This window comes from Leptosomus discolor, chromosome 2 (assembly GCF_034619465.1).
Source record: "Leptosomus discolor isolate bLepDis1 chromosome 2, bLepDis1.hap2, whole genome shotgun sequence".
NCBI lineage: Eukaryota > Metazoa > Chordata > Aves > Leptosomiformes > Leptosomidae > Leptosomus > Leptosomus discolor.
In genome coordinates this window covers 45727454-45745415 of record NC_141392.1, presented here as the reverse complement: position 1 = coordinate 45745415, position 17962 = coordinate 45727454, and the positions used below count along the sequence as shown (strand labels likewise).

General features: G+C 48.2%; 2 protein-coding genes and 1 pseudogene across 2 annotated transcripts; 2 read left to right on the top strand and 1 right to left on the bottom strand.

Moving 5' to 3' along the window:
• The first annotated feature begins 367 nt into the window (after nucleotides 1-367).
• Nucleotides 368-5807, top strand: LOC147415980 (DNA-dependent metalloprotease SPRTN-like; annotated as a pseudogene).
• Nucleotides 5808-6217: 410 nt separating this feature from the next.
• Nucleotides 6218-17712, bottom strand: LOC147415978 (exocyst complex component 8-like). Its single transcript, XM_086461001.1, is given in 5 exon segments — nucleotides 6218-6822; nucleotides 8987-9271; nucleotides 9274-9449; nucleotides 9452-10399; nucleotides 17601-17712. Coding segments are annotated over 5 exon segments (1758 nt in total). The 3' UTR covers nucleotides 6218-6585.
• On the top strand, nucleotides 15283-17497 carry LOC147415979 (uncharacterized). The gene is given in 5 exon segments (XM_086461837.1): nucleotides 15283-15531; nucleotides 15534-15704; nucleotides 15707-16328; nucleotides 16331-16575; nucleotides 17462-17497. Coding segments are annotated over 5 exon segments (1323 nt in total).
• Nucleotides 17713-17962: the final 250 nt, after the last annotated feature.

Below are 17962 nucleotides of genomic sequence, written 5' to 3'. Positions count from 1 at the left end.
CGCGCCCACCCCGTCGCCAGAGCGGCAGCCGGAGCGACGCTGGGCCGCCACGCCCTTGAGGAGCGCCGGCCTCGGAGGGGGCGGGGCGAGGCAGGGCCGGGCCGGGCCGGGCCGGGCCGGGCCACCGGGGAGGCGTGGCGCGGCGCGCGAGGCATGGCGCGCGAGGCGTGCCGCGCGAGGCGTGCCGCGCGGCACGAAACCCGCGGCGCGTGCCGCGCGGCTCCCGGCACGCGCACGCGTCCGAGGGGAGTCCGTTGGGGGCTGCACGCGCAGGGGGCGTGGCGTTGTTTGCGTCGTAGCGCGGCTGTGCTCAGGGGTGCCGGAGCCGGCGGGGCGGTTGGGCGGCCGCTCGCTGGCGTTGTGCGGGATGGAGGAAGGCGCAGATGACTTCGAGGTGGAGCTGTGGATCGAGGAGCAGTGGGAAGTAGTGGTGGGCGAGCCGGAGGAGGCGGAGGCCAGCCCCGGCACAGCAGCGGTAGCGGAGCGCCCTGTGGCCTCGTGGGGCTCCTCGCAGCCCCGCCCGCTCTCGGTGGTGGACGAGGCGTGGGAGCTGCTGGACCCCATCCCCGACGTGCACAGCCTCTTCGTGGAGTTCAACGATGCGTTCTTCTGGGGGCTGCTGGGGGGCGTGGAGGTGTCGTGGAGCCCGCGCATGACCGTGTAAGACCTCTGGTCGGGTCGGATTGGGGCGAAGGGGGCCGGGGCTCTCGGGGGGGCGCCGGCGGGGAGCAGGGGCGAGGGGCGGGCCCGCCGGGAGCGGGAAGGCGGAGGGGGAAGCGAGCGGTGTTGCCGGCCCGGGGTTTCAGAAGCTGCCGTGCCTCTGAAGGGCCCCGGCGGCGTGTGCCGGTGCCGTGCCGGGGCTGTCGGCAGAGGCTGTGACCGGTCAGGTAAGCAGCAGCTCCTCTCGTGGTAGCGCGGTGGGTTTCGGGGAGGGGGAGCTGTCACTTGTCACTGAGCTGTTCCGAACTGCGGCTTCCTAGGCACGATGTCCGAGTGCCGCAGCTTCTCCTCCAGCTGCTCAACGTCCTGCTTTTCTAACGTAGTTTGGACCCCAGGACGTGACTTGGTCACTGGCGTTGCCTGTTTTGTCCTGCATTTCTCGCCCTTGGCGGCTAGAAACGGCTCTTCCCCTGCTGCGGGCAAAACTGGAGGGGACTTCAAGGGGAATGAATGACTTGGTCCTACCCTGTGTATGTTCAAACTTGAAAGAACGTTCTTGTGTTGCTGTCATTTTTCTTGTTCTCAGATTTTATGATAGCTTTACAGCATGGCAGAAAGGCAGGTGTGAAATGATAGGAGTGTATTAACAAGGCTTAGAACAGACTAGGAAAGGGAATAAGCGAGAAATCTGAAATTTAAAAAAAGCTTGGCGGCAGTTCTGCAGCAGGTCAGCTGATGCCGTTGCTGGCTGCTGGAGTCCTGCCCCCTCTCGTCCTCTGCTGGTTGTAGCACTCTTTGGACACTTTGAAATACTCGGATACTGAACTGGTAGAGGACTAGCTCGGGGACGACAAAAAATAATAAATGAGGTGCGTTCTGCTGGATTAGCATGCAGAAGTGGTCGTGTGTGAAGGTTCAGTAACACCTCAAAAGGTGGGAGAGGGCGAGGGGGCGAAACTGTGGCAACCAGCAGTTCAGTTGGTGCTGGCTGCTGTGAATCTCCAGCCTCTCTCTTATGTATTTCACTCCATCAGGAGTTCTAATGGAAACAGTCCTCTGCCTCCTGAACAGGTTAGCTTGGAGCAGTCCATTGTGATTTTTTTTCCTTTTTCTTTCAGGATTGCCAGCTTTGAATTAAGTGATTGCAAGAGATCTAATAGAGTTATTCTAAGGAGCTTGGGGGCTGCTTTTTTTTTTTTTTGCTTTATGACGTTGAGTATTGCTAAAAGTGCTTTTTCACGTTCTGAGTTACCTAGCATGTGTTGGAAGGGAAAGGCATTTTAACTCCAATTCTCAATGTCCTTCACGTGCTACAGAAACAAGTAGCTTTTCATGTTGTCTTCTGTGTCTCTTTCAGCTCTGTGGGAGTGTGTCACTGTGACCAAAAAAGTGGAACGTGTTCCATTCGTCTAAGTGAGCCGCTCCTGAAGTTAAGACCAAGGAGGGATCTTGTTGAGGTATCTCAAGATTGCTCATGAATATGCAGATAAAACGTACGGTGCCTCCCCCCGCTCCATACCAACATTTTACATGTCACATGGCATTCTTATATACAGTGGCTTATAGGTCGTAAAATAGTGGTGGCTTTCTTGACACGTTTGTGTTGCAATATCATGGTAATCTTTCAGTTTCATGTTTCTAAATGGGCAACTCTGAGTAGGAATCTGAAGTCACTTGTTTATTGTCCTGACTTTATAAAGGAAAAAAAACACCCAACTCTTTTACTCCTAAACTCTCCTTTAATATTAAAACCAAACAGGCACTGGAAGCAAGATCAGAAAACGGCTGTAGTTTCATCTTTTAGGTCAAAAGGCCAACAGCAGAAAATAAGGATATAGGATATGACTGTAAACATAAATTTGCGCCTCTGTCAGGGTTGCTGCTTTGAATTGGCTCAGCATTTGAATTTCCTTCATGAACAGAAATGCTGTATAGAGTTTCAGCTTTCCCACAAGTCTCTCTTTTCTTGGGTTGGGGAGGGGATGCCTTCTTTCAAGATCTGACTTAAGATTCTCTCCTCTTTTTGGGAATGTCACTTCCTGTAGTAATATTCTCCAGCATGTTTTGGTGGTATGGGAATAGAGGTAATTTGATTTGGCAGGTAGAATAAGTATATTATGCTTTTATGACCCAGACTGAATGTGAATGCATGAAAGCTAGATCGGTACCAAGATAAATGCAGAGGAGTGAAATGCTTCCAGCCTAATTTTGAAATGATATGTGCTCCTTTTCAGTAAATAGCTAATGGTTTTCATCATTTCAGACACTGTTGCATGAAATGATCCACGCCCTGCTTTTTGTTACTAATAATAACAAAGATCGTGAACCTCACGGACCAGAGTTCCGCAAACACATGCATCGCATTAATCACTTGAGTGGAGCCAATGTCACAGTAAGCATAATCCAGTTAACCTGATTTAATAGAGGTTTCTTGATGATTTGGTTTTTTAGTACGCCTGGTGTGCTATGAGTAGTACACTTGTTCTTGTTAGACACTCCACAGTTGGTAGCGATACAAATTGGGCATCCAAGTGTATGCCAGTTCCATAGTTATTTTGTTGGGGATGACGGTGGGAGCAGGTTGAGGAAGATGCAGCGAGTTGTTAGTCATATAATTTTCAAGTATACCCCCTGTAAGTATTTTTCGTTAAAAGTTTTGTTTTAAACTTGAAACAGCTTAACGATACCAGGGACAGAATAGCTTCGTGTTCAGAAAAGCATTTGGGGAAGAGCAGTCTGTTTTAGCTAAGATTGATATCGGTAGAGGCTAATGGGTGGATGATCTTTAAAAGTAATGTGTCTGATAAGATCAACTAAGAGAATAGCTGGAGGGAGAATGCCATACTGGTATTGTTTACAGTGCATTCTAAACAGTACGTCATTTAGGGTGAAACTGTAGATAGATTTTCCAAGTGACTGTACTGCAGTTCAGACAAGATAGCCAGGACCTCTTCCTACACATCCTGTCCGGTTTTTTAAAGCTTTGTTTTAATGCTAGGTAAATGTCGATCAAATTTTACCCAGGATCAGCTCTTTTCACTGGTAATGTAAAAATCACCGCAGTAACGGAAGGAATGAAGTAGTAATACAGTTTTTAAAAAATACTGTAGAGCTAGTGGCGTAAAATTAGAAACTTTCTGAATGACTGCTGCTGGGTTTTGGTTTTTGTTGGGTTTTTTGTTTGTGTTTTTTTTTTTTTTTTTTAAAAACCTAGATCAGACATTCTTTTCATAAGGAGGTGGACTTTTACCGCCAGCACTGGTGGCGATGCAATGGCCCCTGTCAAGATAGAAAACCGTACTTTGGATATGTGAAACGTTCAATGAATAGAGCGCCCTCTGCACGAGATGCTTGGTGGGCTGAGCATCAACAGACATGTGGAGGTACATTCACAAAAGTGAAGGAGCCAGAGAACTTCTCTAAGAAATCCAAGGGGAAAACTCGAGCAGCAAAACTTCCAAATTCCACGGCAACTTACAAAGGTATTGAAAAATAATTCTATTTTTCTTTTCCAAACTGTTTTTGTCCAAACAGTTCCTTGAGCAAATACAGATCAACCGCTACATAAGCTTTGTTTAGGTATTACTGTTATGTAGCAAAGAACAGCGCCTATTTTATTTGTGCATTTCTAGGCTCCTTCTCAACTTAATTGTTCGCAAAAGGTTTAGTTTGCCGCGCTATTTCCAAGCGGCAGATTTTTAAGGTGAAGCCCATAAAAGAGCAAAACCGTGATTTATAGATGAAAAACTTGTTGGGGATAGCCTGGCTGAGGAAGGTGAAATTGGCCTCGACAGCATCCCAGTATACCCGCCAGAAGATGAAAGAAGTGGATGAAGAATGTTGTAAACAGGTTTGAGGAGGTGATAAGAGACTGAGCAAGAAGAGACTAAACAAGTGAATACCACAGAGCAGAAATCTGGCAAGAGAACAGTAGATGAACTGGGAAATCCAGTAGGAGCACCAGCCAATCAGTATGTGAACAGAGGTGAATGGACAGAGCTATTGAGCGAATCATTTTAGCAGCCTTAGTGCAGGAACCGCTGGACAGATAAGAAAGGTGATAAAAGGGTAGGTTTTTTCTGCTGCGCCAGCTCGGCCATCATGGCTTTTGTAACTTAATAAAGGCTGCCTTCTTGCATATATTTTTGTCGGTGTCGGTCACTACCGCGACCAAAACTTAATAACTTTTCTTATTGGATTGTCTTCTTATTTTGCAGACAAGAAGCAAACGCACGATACGCAAGATCTGGTGCCTTTTAGTGGAAAGGGCTATCGGCTTGGAGGGGGAGACAGTGGACTCTCGGAAAAAAGCACGACTTCCAGCAGCAGTGTTAGAAACACCGGAACAGCCGATTCACCACATTGTTCAGGAGTCGGGACAATACCAGTCCCTAAAAACGAGATAAAATTCGAAAAATCGCCCCGTAGTGGCATCTTTCAACTTCATACTGATGACGCCAGGGACAAAATCAACTTGGCTTCAAAGCGTGAGTTTCCTGAACTCTCTGTTGCTCAAACAGAAGCTTACGAGGACGTTAGTGAATTGCCTGCTAAAATTGCTCGTGTTACGGATGGAAAATGAAACCAAGGTTCTGCACATGACTATAGGGTTAATCCGTTTTCTGACAGGCCACCGAAACAAGTTCCTTTTGAGCAGACAACAGCAGCTCAGGTTGCACCTGAGGAAGAAGATTCTGAGTGTGCTAGTACTCTGCAGCAATGGCCAAAAACGGAAGACCAAACTGCCTTTGAAAACTATTTCATTAAAAAAGCGGGTACCTGTATAAACACAGCTATGAAAACCAAAGCCGAATCTGCCACGTCCTCTGCAAGTTCCAGCACTGCTGTAAGGCAGGATGAAATAGTCATCTGTCCTGTTTGCCAGGCCGAGGTTTTGGAGCCTGACATAAATAGACACCTCGATTTTTGTCTCGCATAAAACCGTTCAGACAGTTGTCTCAAAAAGATACACCAGGACGGAAAACATGACTTGAAAACTCCTTTGCTCAGGTTTTGGTTAGCTGTGGTTACTTCCCTACATGCCTTTTCTGAACTGGAATTTAAACTACTGGGCAGCAGGCTCAACAGCAAATTTGGTGGAGCTGCACATCAGCGCTGACTAAGGAGTGAGCTGCTACTTGTGTTCCAAAGACTTGAATACTCAGGTTTTAGAAGATGGATGTTTGCGCCAACGTTCTTGCTGCAGAAGCTGGGTAATACAAGAGAAGGTGGCTATGTGCTGAACTGCGTATTTTTGAGGCAGCTTTTACAAGTGAAACATTTTTTATCTTGCTAATTTATCTTTGTTCTTAAGACCCCTTTGACTTGGATTTTTTCTTTTTTTTTAAAGTGTTTTTGGCCACTTAAAGTGGCCACCTCTTAGAGTTAACCACTTATAACAAATAAGAAGCCTTCTGTTTATGGCAATGTAATTGTAGCAGGTATTGTTTAGAATTGTAAATATTTTGCACAATTACACTCTCAGGTGGACCCTCTCACCTCAGGATACTTTGTAAGGCCTTCTCCTCATCTACCCCGAAGGGCTCCATTAAAAAAAAAAAAAAATCATTTGAGGCCTGTTTTCAAAAGGGCTTTAAAAATGAGGCATACTGTTACAAGTCAAATGGAAGCTCATGAACTTCAGTCTCTCATGTGTCTTTTGGTCAGGATCCCAGCTAGATTCTCCTCCCGCTCTTTCTGATGCTTTACACAAACCCTATGTTGAAAGTTCACTAGTTTTTTAGGATATAGGTATTAACGTGCATAAGTAACTGACCGCCATATCCTGACACCAGCAAGTAAAACTTGCAAGGAGTACTGCTAGCAATACTGGTACAGACTGTTCCCGGCCATGTCATAAAAGCCTTCATGATCTTTCAGTTAAACTTCCAGTCCTTTACAAGTCCAAATGGCATTAAATTGACATTAGCTGTCAGTCCATTTTGCTGCTTCTGGAAGCCAGCCAGCTTGGCGATTGGGATCCAACAAGCCAGTCCGTTGAGGAATGAAACCGTTGTGCTGTGAAAAGTCGTAAGTGCGAAGCAGATGTGTTCTGAGTAAACTTTCTGAAATGTTAACAGTTCTCTTGCCGCACTGAAAGTATTTAACAGGTTCAACAGCAGCTTGATTCCTTCCTTGCAAAACCTGCTTGTAAATACGTTTCTTTAAAGAAAAGAAAAAATAAATTCTGCTGTTTCCTGCATTGTTTCTACAACTTTAAATGGCTGTGTTACCCTTGGATGCAGGTTTGCCTTATTTATGTAAATTAATTACTTGCTGCTCCCTTTTGAAATGGGGAAATAAAGTGATGTGCAATGGAATTTGACGAGCGATACCTTAACTTTCTTTAAACATTGGTGTATTTTTTTAAATGCTGATGCTACAGGTGTTTAACGGGAACTGGATTGTTCTTGCATATGCTGAATAAACTGGTACTGCATTTTCAATGTTCCTTAAGCCGGGGTTTTACATGGCAGTTGTGGCCATCTTGTGTTACTCACCAGTGGGCTTACTTATGTAACAAGTAACAACCTGGTTTAATAGATCTTTTCTCTATTGACACTTCTCCTTCTTAAATTTCATGTAATAAATGTAAAAACAGGTGTTGGTGAACACAGACAGCGTCAACCTCCGCTTCCTCCATCCTATTTTTTAGTACAGTTTCACTTCTGTTGCATTTCTGTGGAAAATTTTAAAAATACTGATTCCAAAACTTAATTCGGCCTGTTCATTTTCCATACTTCCTTCTTAAAAGGGCAGTATCTGTCAGCGTTCCCAGTGAAAGCTGACATTAACAAGGACAGTACTACCCAGAAGTATTTGTGCTACCGTATGTTTTTAAGATGGGCTCTAGATTCGGATCATGAATGGTCTCTCGTGTCGTGAAGCATTTTTTGAGAGCTATTTCCCTTACTATTGTTCTCATCAGTTTCCTGGTTTCTCTTTCCCAATGCAACTGATAAAAGAAGGGAGGATTGTGAGTATTGTTAAATGGATTTTTTTTTTTTTTTTTTTTTTTTTTTTTTTTTTTTTTTTTTACACATCAGTGGTGTTCATTTGAACAACAAATAGAAAACAAATGTGGGAACTGACCTGTCTCAAACACTCAAACGTCCTAAATTAGATCTGTTTTCAAAACATTTGAGCAATTCTGGAGCGGCTGTGGAAAAAGATCACCTCTGCCGATGCGTGTTTTCAAAATGAAGTATTATGATGCCAAGATCTTTTCGATACAGAGAGAAGGGTGACAAAGAGCTGGGTGGATAGGCTTTGCAGTGGCTACCTATGGCAGGCTATTATGAACAGGTTTTGGGGGTATATTACTGTGAATGCTGTTTGTGTAAGGTTTTGTTCTTGAATACAGTGTCCTTCCCACAGTTCTAATAATGATTACCAGTATGGTTTTAAAATATACTGGTAAATTTTGTCAGAAATGTCATCTTCTGTCTCAGTTGGCTTTGTCCTGAGTGAGTTTAGATACTGTCTGTAACACCACAAACTGGTCACGAACGTTGAACAAACATGCTTCACTGAACTGCAAAATAAGTTGCCTGACTGGACACCTGAGAAACAAATATACTTGATCTCCAAGACAAATCAGGTATGAGAGAGTTCAAATGTGTGCAAGCTATTTGTCAACACATGGTTCTGCAAGCTAAAGGCGAAAGCCATCTCGTGCTGTAGTGTTCCACTGGAATTGCTCAGACTGATTCGGATGATAACATTTCTAGAGGTTAAACTAGGTGGGGGTTACTTAGCTATTTCATTATTGTAAGAGGTTGCTCTTAAGTTGTCTTGAACCTGGTTATTGGGCAAGAAATCTTGAAGGTCAAAATTTATTTTCAACTATTTTTTACTTTATGGAAATGTTATCTAGGAAGTTTTTGTAATGTCTGATGAGTTGTGATGAAGGAGCGGGAAGCAGAATTTTTCTCCGGGCTAATAAAAATTCCTTAGTATCTTGCAAGAAGATGGGTAATAGAAATAGTCTGCTTTATAACACGTTTTAAAAGTGATAATGTGCATTCCTCTGTAACATCATGCACACAAGTTAATGTCAGTGATGACAGGGTCGAGTCACTATGGGTAAGGACCAGAGGACAGGCACATAAGGCTGATATTGCGGTGGGAATCTGTTACAGACCACCCAGCCAGGATGAAGAGGTGGATGGAATATTTTGTAAGCAGTTGGGAGAAGTTTCACGATCGCTACCCCTGGTTCTTGTACTCAAAAGCCAACTAAACTAGGGCTAGAAAAGAGGATTTACGAGCTATGCAGCCTTTGTTTTGGTTATCACGTCACACCACCCTCTTTGGACCCTCTTACCTTGACGCACTCTGCCGCAGTTGACACGCTCTCTTTACTATCAAACACTTGCTTACTGAAGGCGTCTACAAACATCCTCATGGAAGAGCGGGCCCAGACAACGAAGGCCGAGTAGCAGCCATTGTTGCCAGCGAAGTCCGTCTCAAACTCTCTCGCCGTCTCCAGAAGGCTGGTGAAGAAGACGTGGCAGAGCTTGTGGATGTAGAGCAGCGTGGCACCCTCGATGCGCAGCTGTCGGACGGCCGTCTGCACCGCGGCCGCCCGGCCGTCTGCACCGCGGCCGCCCGGTTCTTCAGGAAGAGCTCACAGGCCTTGGTGGACTGGTCCAAGCGGATGAGCTGAGACACGGCTCGGTGGGTGGCCCGCGGCCCTCCCCGCAGCGAGCGGTCTGGAGACAGCTCAAACACCAGCACATCTGTAAGCTGCCGGACCCGCTCATCCACCTTGGCCCGCAGCTCCTTCAGGGCTGGCTCACAGGCTTGTCCCCCAGGTACTCGTTGAGTTTATCCAAGAGGTCCACCGCCCCCTCAAAGTCCCGCTGAGCGATGCAGACATCCAGGTCCTCGGGCAGCTCCTGGATCCACTCAAGTGAGAGGCCAACCACCTCCTCCCCAGCAGAGGGCTCTTCCTCCTCCTCCTCGAAGGGGTTGGTGGATTCGGTGGGCGGCGGGGCAGGCCGGGGCAGGGCCTCCTGCTCCAGGCGTCGCTTCTCGCTGAGGGCCCGGTTGCGCTTGGTCTCCTCCGGCACCTCCAACCACTCCTTCTTGATCTTGGCGTTCTCGGCCTGGAAAACGCGGCTCTCGGGGAACGTGAGCAGCTTGAACATGTCCTTCATGGGCGGGTTGTCCTTGACGTTGACCACAGCCAGCCCATCCAGGGGGTAGAGGGCATCGTAGCGGTAGGCACCACAGCGGTTGCGCAGGGCAGTGGCCACGAGCAGGCAGTCGTTCATGAGGAAGGCATGCACCCGCTGGATCTGCGCCATGTGGTCAGCATCGTACTCCACCAGGTCGCCGTCGCAGACCAGGTACTTGCCGGGGCTCTCAGGAAGGAGGTCGCGGCAGCCCTCCACCTTCTCCAGGAGGGTGGTGAGCGTGCGCTGCCGCTTCTCCTCGCTGGCTGCGGCCTCCTTTGCCAACAGCGGCAGGAAGGGGGCGGCGGCGGCAGCGCGGCGTGTGCCCAGGGCGGGGTCGTCGCGGTCGGCCTGGAGCAGGGCCTGGGTGACGGTCTCCATGATGCCCTTCTGCTCGGTGAGGATGTGGCTGAGCTGGTACATCTCGCTCTCCAGGTAGCCGATCTCCCGCACCGTCTCGATGAACTGCCGGTAGTTCTGGTAGACGTTGCGCTTCAGGCTCTGGGCCGTCTCCTCGCTCAGCGCCTGGATGCGCTGCCGGTGCTCCTGCAGGTCCCGGTGATACGGGGACATACAGAAAATATATCTTATAAACGAATATATATATCTCTCAAAAATATTCATAGGGAGCTACACCGAAAAAAGCGAAAACTATTAAAACTAGCTCCCCAGAACTAACATGCACGCAAGGAAGCAATTAGTCACTAACCCCTGCAAACTGCTTGAGAAAGAAGCTGATAAGGGAAACAGAAAAGACAGAAACAAGGACATAATTGATGGCTCAAAGGCGTCAAAGGCAGGAGGAGACAAGGGCTAACGAAGGTTCGCTAACATCCATCTCTAAAGAAGAACAAAAAGGAGACAGCCAGATGTGCTCACAAGGACAGACCAGGCTGCAACCAGACTGGCACTGCAAGCTCAGACAAATTAGAGATTCCAGGGGAGAGGTGAGGAGCACTCAAAACTTGGAAGTGTTATTGGAAGAAGCTTGGAGGGTGTTCAGCCACAGAGAGGACAATTATAAGCAGAGTCTAGGCAAATTGGTGGCAGGAGTCAGAGAAGAGAGAGAAGGGAAACCTAAACCCAGGACGGGACGCCGACCGGCGCCCCTGAGCAGGGATCAACGTGTTATATGTAGAAAGACTGCTCACTGGAAAAGGGAATGTCCGGAGCGACAGCGTCAGGGGAACACTAGGTGGCGCGATAACCCAAGAAAAACGATCGCACATGGGAAGGAGGACTGCCTAGAGGATCCATGGATTACAATGAAATTAGGAGAAAAACAAGAAAAAAAATGGAGTTTCTAGTTGATACGGGGGCAACATACTCAGTTTTGAATCAAGCTTTAATGCCTTTAGGAAACGACTATGTCATGGCAAAAGGAGCGACTGGCCAGAGCGAAAAAGCTTATTTTTTTGAACCATTAAAATGTAAACTGGGCAAGCAGGTAGGCACCCATCAATTTTTGTATATGCCAAATTCACCAGATTCCCTGTTGGGAAGGGACCTACTGGAACAGCTGGAGGCCATGATAAAATTCAAAAAGGGTGAGATTACTCTGGAGGTAAATGATGGTCAATATGTACAAATAAGGAGCTTGCCTTTGGTTAATATTCCCATAGAAGGACAAATCCACGAGGAGATCATCAATCAGCTCTGCCCCGGGGTTTGGGCGACTGATGCCCCAGGACGTGCCAAGAATGCCCAACCAATAAATTTGAAGGACGGACAGAGAGGGGTAAGAATCAAACAATACCCACTAAAGAAAGAAGACAGGGAAGGGATTCGCCCGAAAAGAGAGCGATGCTTAGAACTGGGCTTATTGAGGGAATGCGAATCGGAGTTCAATACCCCCATTCTCCCGGCCCGAAAACCAGATGGGTCCTATCGAATAGTCCAAGATCCGAGGGCCATTAACAAAATAACAGAGGATCTCTACCCCGTGGTTGCCAATCCATATACCTTGCTAATCACCTTAACTCCTGATGTAATTTGGTTTACAGTTTTAGAGGTAAAAGATGCCTTCTTTTGCCTCCCTCTCCATGAAGCCAGTCAGAAAATTTTTGCATTCGAGCGGGAAAACCCTAAGAGTGGTCGGAAGACCCAGCTCACATGGACGGTGTTGCCACAAGCTTTCAAGAACAGCCCTACCATCTTCGGGAACCTACTAGCGAAAGATTTGGAATGATGGGAACCACCAGCGGAAGAAGGAAAAATACCACAATACGTGGATGACATCCTCGTTGCAACTAAAACCAGAGAAGCCTGTGTCACCTGGACTGTAGGTTTATTAAACTTTCTTGGGCTTCAGGGGTACCGAGTGTCTCGAAACAAGGCACAAGTGACTTTGCAGCAGGTTACGTACTTAGGGTGTGAGATCAGTGCAGGGCAACGGTCCTTGGGGCAAGCCCAGAAAGAAGCCATATGCCAGACCCCTCGGCCACAGACTGTAAAAGAACTGCGGACCTTCCTGGGAACGACGGGGTGCTGCCGGCTCTGGATACATGACTATGGCCTGCTGGTCAAACCACTGTATTCCTTGATAAAATCCACTTCAAGTCACCTCCAGTGGGATGCTGAGTCAGATCGGGCATTCCATCGGCTGAAGGAGGCCCTGATGTCAGCACCTGCACTGGCACTCCCTGATGCGAGGGGACCATTGCTCCTATTTTCCCATGAAAAGCAGGGAATACCATTAGGAGTACTGGCACAAGACCTGGGACCAGACAGACGAGCTGTGGCATACTTCTCCAAACAACTGGATGCTGCGGCCAAAGGGTGGCCTGGCTGCCTAAGGGCGGTAGCAGCAGTCATCCTGAACGTTCAGGAAGCTCGGAAGTTTACCCGGGGTCAGAAAATGCCTGGTTTAGTATCTCACACGGTGTCTACAGTCCTTGAAGTAAAAGGGGGACATGGGCTCTCCCCACAGAGACTCCTGAAATATCAAGCTGTCGTGGTCGAGCAGAACGATGTTGAGATTGTGACCGCTAACGTGGTCAACCCAGCTCCATTTCTTAGCGGGAAGACTGGAGAACCAGTGGACCACGACTGCCTCGAGACGATTGAGGCCACGTACTCTAGCCGCATTGACCTAAAGGATACCCCCACGGATGGGGTAGAGCACTGGTTCACAGACGGGAGCAGCTATATCCTGGGCAGAAAACGACGTTCTGCGTACGTCATCACCGCTACTGAAAAGGTAATAGAATCTGGACCACTACCGGCTGACGCTTCAGCACAAAAGGCCGAGATCATAGCCCTCACTCGAGCCCTGCAGAGGGCCGAAGGAAAGGCTGTGAATGTTTGGACTGATTCTAAATACGCCTTTGGAGGGGTACATGCCCACGGAGCAATTTGGAAGGAGCGAGGACTGTTGAACTCCCAAGGAAAGAAAGACTATCAAGCACGCGAAGGAAATTTTAAGACTTTGGAATGCAGTCCAACTTCCTGAAAAAGGGGCAATTACGCACATTAGGGCACACCAGAAAGTGAGCACCAAATTGGAAAGAGGAAACAAACTGGCGGACAGAGAGGCAAAACGGGCAGCTAAAGAAACGGTAAAGGTAGAGGGAGCACTAGCCCCAGATGGACAGATAACCCTAGAAGGTAAGGCAGAATACACTAAGGAGGATCGAAAGTTAATCACAGATTTGGAAGGAACATACAATGAGGACGGGTGGGCTGTAACATCACACGGGAAACTCACAGTCCCCCCCTCTTATACGGTTTGGCCATTGGTCCGGAAGGAACACAAGAAGGGACACTGCGGGGCGGAGGCATTATACAAATACCTTATCAGACCCGTGACAGCTCAAAATTTATACACCACAGACAGTCAGACAAGCGACTCAGCAACGTGACCTTTGCCTCCAGACTAATCCAAAAATTGTCCCAAAACCAGAAACGGGCCAAACTGGGAAAGGGAATTGTCCGGGACAACATTGGCAAACTGATTTCTCGGAACTTCCTAGAAAAGGGGGGGTATAAATACTTGCTTGTGCTAACTGATACCTTTTCGGGCTGGCCACAAGCCTTCCCATGCAGAACAGCTAAAGCTCGAGAGGTGACCAAGGTGTTGCTACAAGAAATCATACCCAGGTTTGGAGTCCCAGCGGTGATGTCCTCAGATACAGGGCCGCACTTCATCTCCAAAGTTGTGCAACAAATAAGCCACCATCTAGGGACAGATTGGCCACTACACACTCCATACCGGCCACAATCTAGTGGCCAGGTGGAGAAAATGAATCACCTGATTAAACAACAGATGGTTAAATTAGGACAAGAAACCAATTTGGCCTGGCCACAACCTCTACCCCTAGCAATGCTATGGATACGAACTAGACCCCGAGCTAAAGAAGGGCTAAGCCCATTTGAAATCCCATACGGGCGACCCTATGGGGTACAAAAGGGAACCTCTTCACAAACTGGCGAAGAATCGATGACTTCCTATATGGTGGCATTAGGGAAACAGCTTCGTAAAAGTGAAAAACAGGTGTTTGGAACCCGATGCAGGGGTTTGGATGGGCCAGTGCATAACATGCAACCTGGAGACTATGGGTATGTTAAGTCTCTTACAGAGAAAACTTTGGAGCCACAGTGGCAAAGGACCATACCAAGTGCTTCTCACCTCTTTCACGGCAACCAAGATCAGGGAACAATGCACCTGGATTCACCACTCCCGAGTGAAGAAAGCTCCCAAAACTCCTTGGAAAGTAACACAGGGTGAGGATGAACTGAAACTAAAGCTTCGCCGAGCGAAATGAGAATATTGCAGCCGGAAGCGTTCAGTAACTCGGCCTGCCAAGATTTAGTCAGGAAAATTACTGTATTGGTAGTTATAGTAACCCAGGGGTCGAACGGTAACACCCCAGAATGGCCACGCACCCAAGCTCACACTGCATATACTGGGGATATGGGACCGCTCTCTGATAGAAAAAGCTTAAGCCTTGCCACCGTGGTTACGCAGAGAAATGAAGCGTACCCCGAAAATTATTGGAGCACAGACCTTCAGAGAACGATGCCTCAACTGCAGGGAATGCTGGGTCAAAACATAAGCGTAGGATGCTGAGTAATTCACGGAAACTCCTACAAAAGGGCAAACCAGAGATCTGTATCCAGTATAATAACAAACACAACAAACAGAAAGCCTTGCAGTATTTTGGATTGTTGGCATAATTTTACTCTAACGCATCCTGTCTTTGTAACACGCGCCTGGGCACGCGGTGAAATAGGATTATCCTTTAAATTTAAGATAGATGCTGTACCTTCTACGACAGTGGGGCCCTGCACAACCTATACAGCTGATACGAGCACTCAAACAGTCCGAACCCAAACCAAACTCGAATCTAAGATTTATGAGATTGGTCCGTATGTCATCAGAAATACAGGTCAGCAACAAGTATTATTTAACCCAGAGTGGTCTCTAGAGAGGGCGAAACTGATGATGCAAACTAGTGTTTCAGAAAGACAACCATTGTGTTCCCCTTTCTTATGGACTTCCTATGAAGGGTGGGCCACTTGGCTACGCAGGAGAACGGATATTTTTCAAAGGCGAATACCACGGGATGTAGCTGGGGTGTTAGGGACAGGACCCGGGGTTCTAAATACCACAGGTTCAGAAGTGATCATTGACAAATTAGCTGCCTCTACCGCTGATCTGTCCAAACGACAACAGCCATTACAATCCTCCCTATTAGCTCCCTAGGAGCTCCCCAATGGTTGGTGTCGGAAGTTTTACCGGACTGGGAACGGGCAAACATAAGGGATCATAATATCACTACAGATGCAATTAGAGGGCTCCAAAGTAATATCTCACTGGCCCTGAGCTGTATCCAGGCCCAGCTGTGGATGCAATCAAGAACCGCATCTCTATTATAAGGGAAGGAGAGGAAGGGGTCTTCCCCACAGAAATACGAAAAATAGTTTGGGATAGTGCCACTGATACGGCAAGAGAGCTCCAGTCCTGGTGGGAAACAGTAAACTTTACCTATAACCCCACCACACACACAGTCCCTGCCCTCGTGTTAACTACCCACAAGGCATCAGTGACTCTAATATATCCCATAATAGCCTTGGGAATAAATCATGGTCAAACTTTGCTTCATCCTTTTGAACACAGGACATGGGCCCGAAAGGTAGAGAACAAATGGCAAACAGTTGATTTAGAATCCCGTATTGTACGAGAGCAACAGGGATTTCTCTGCGAGAGCAATACCACGAGCGCACAAGACATTTGCCTGGATACCGACCAAAAGGTCCGTCACTTTGAAATTCGCCCAAACGCCAGTCCAAAAACAGTGGTCGTATACGCAGGAAAAGGTTGTGCTTGTTTAAGAACAACATGTAGTTTTGTGTCCGTAGAAGGAGTAGAAACAGACACCAGGAATCACTCGAATTTCTCTATTTGTACTTTTACCACCATCACAGGATGTGACTTTAGCCACTTGGCTCCTGTGGTTTCTCACCAAATCCTGAGATCAAACTATACACGGATTCTGAACTACAACCCACACCTATAGGGACAAAAAGATTGTTGAAACACCCAGACTTAATACGGATATTAGAGGAAGCCAAGAATAATGCACAGGAAACTCTAATAACTGTTCATCATGAGGCAAAGGAGATAAGTAGGGTCTTGAAAAGGGTAAAAAAGGACGGAGAACACAAATGGTGGGATATGCTTTTCGGGTGGTCACCTTCAGCCACCGGATTTTTCAATATCCTAATGCATCCAAGAGTAGTGTTGCTGATAGCTACCGCTATTTTATTATTTCTAGTAGCGACCCTATATATGCGGGTTTGGCGTACAATTACAAGAATAACTACAATGTACAAAGCATTATACCAATCAGACAGAATAGCCAAGTAAAAGAATTTACTTAACTCAATAGAAAAGGGGGGAATTGATAGGGGGACATACAGAAAACATGTTTTATAACCCAATATATACATATATCAAAAATATTCATAGGGAGCTACACAGAAAAATGCGAAAACTATTAAAATTTGCTCCCCAGAACTAACGTGCATGCAAGGAAGCAATTAGTCACTAACTCCTGCAAATTGCTTGAGAAAGAAGCTGATAAGGGAAACAGAAAAGACAGAAACAAGGACAAAATTCACGGCTCAAAGGCGTCAAAGGCAGGAGGAGACAAGGGCTAAGGAAGGCTCGCTAACATCCATCTCTAAACAAGAACAAAAAGGAGACAGCCAGATGTGCTCACAAGGACAGACGAGGCTGAAACCAGTCTGGCACTGCAAGCTCAGACAAATTAGAGATTCCAGGGGAGAGGTGAGGAGTACAACAGCGAGGAAGACCTACGGCCTTCATCCCTGAAGTCCCCTGCCCACGAACTGCGCAAGCGCACCGAGGAGGAGCCCGAGGCGGAGATTATGGAAATGAAGGGACCGGAAAAAAATGCCTTTTCGGGGATAGGGCATGAATATGTTTAGGCGTTTTGAAACAGGCGACCGCTTTAACTGTATAAGTACTGGACAAGCGACCACGGTGGGGAGGCACGTTTGTGGCGGAGCGATCCCCCGCCACGTGCATCTGCGCGCAATAAACATACCTACTTTCTAACCTTTCGGGTTGCAAAGTCTTTTCCGCGCGTCACACGTAGCCGATCTCCCGCGCCGTCTCGATGAACTGCCGGTAGTTCTGGAAGACGTTGCGCTTCAGGCTCTGGGCCGTCTCCTCGCTCAGCGCCTGGATGCGCTGCCGGTGCTCCTGCAGGTCCCGGTCCCGGTCCCGGTCCCGGTCCCCGTCCGACTGCTGCGACAGCTGCTTCACGTACTCCCCCGCCGCGAAGCCCCCCGACTCCAGCTGCCGCCGCAGCCGGCTCCCCCCGCCTTCGCCCAGCGACAACGCCATGGCCGCCGCCCCCCACCCGGCCCGCCGCCGCCGCCGCCGCCACCGCCGCCACCGCCACCGGCGAGACCGCCACTGCGCCTGCGCACGGCGGCACGTACGCCGCCTGCAACCACACGGCCGCGCCGAGCCCTCATGCGCGCCCACCCCGTCGCCAGAGCGGCAGCCGGAGCGACGCTGGGCCGCCACGCCCTTGAGGAGCGCCGGCCTCGGAGGGGGCGGGGCGAGGCAGGGCCGGGCCGGGCCGGGCCGG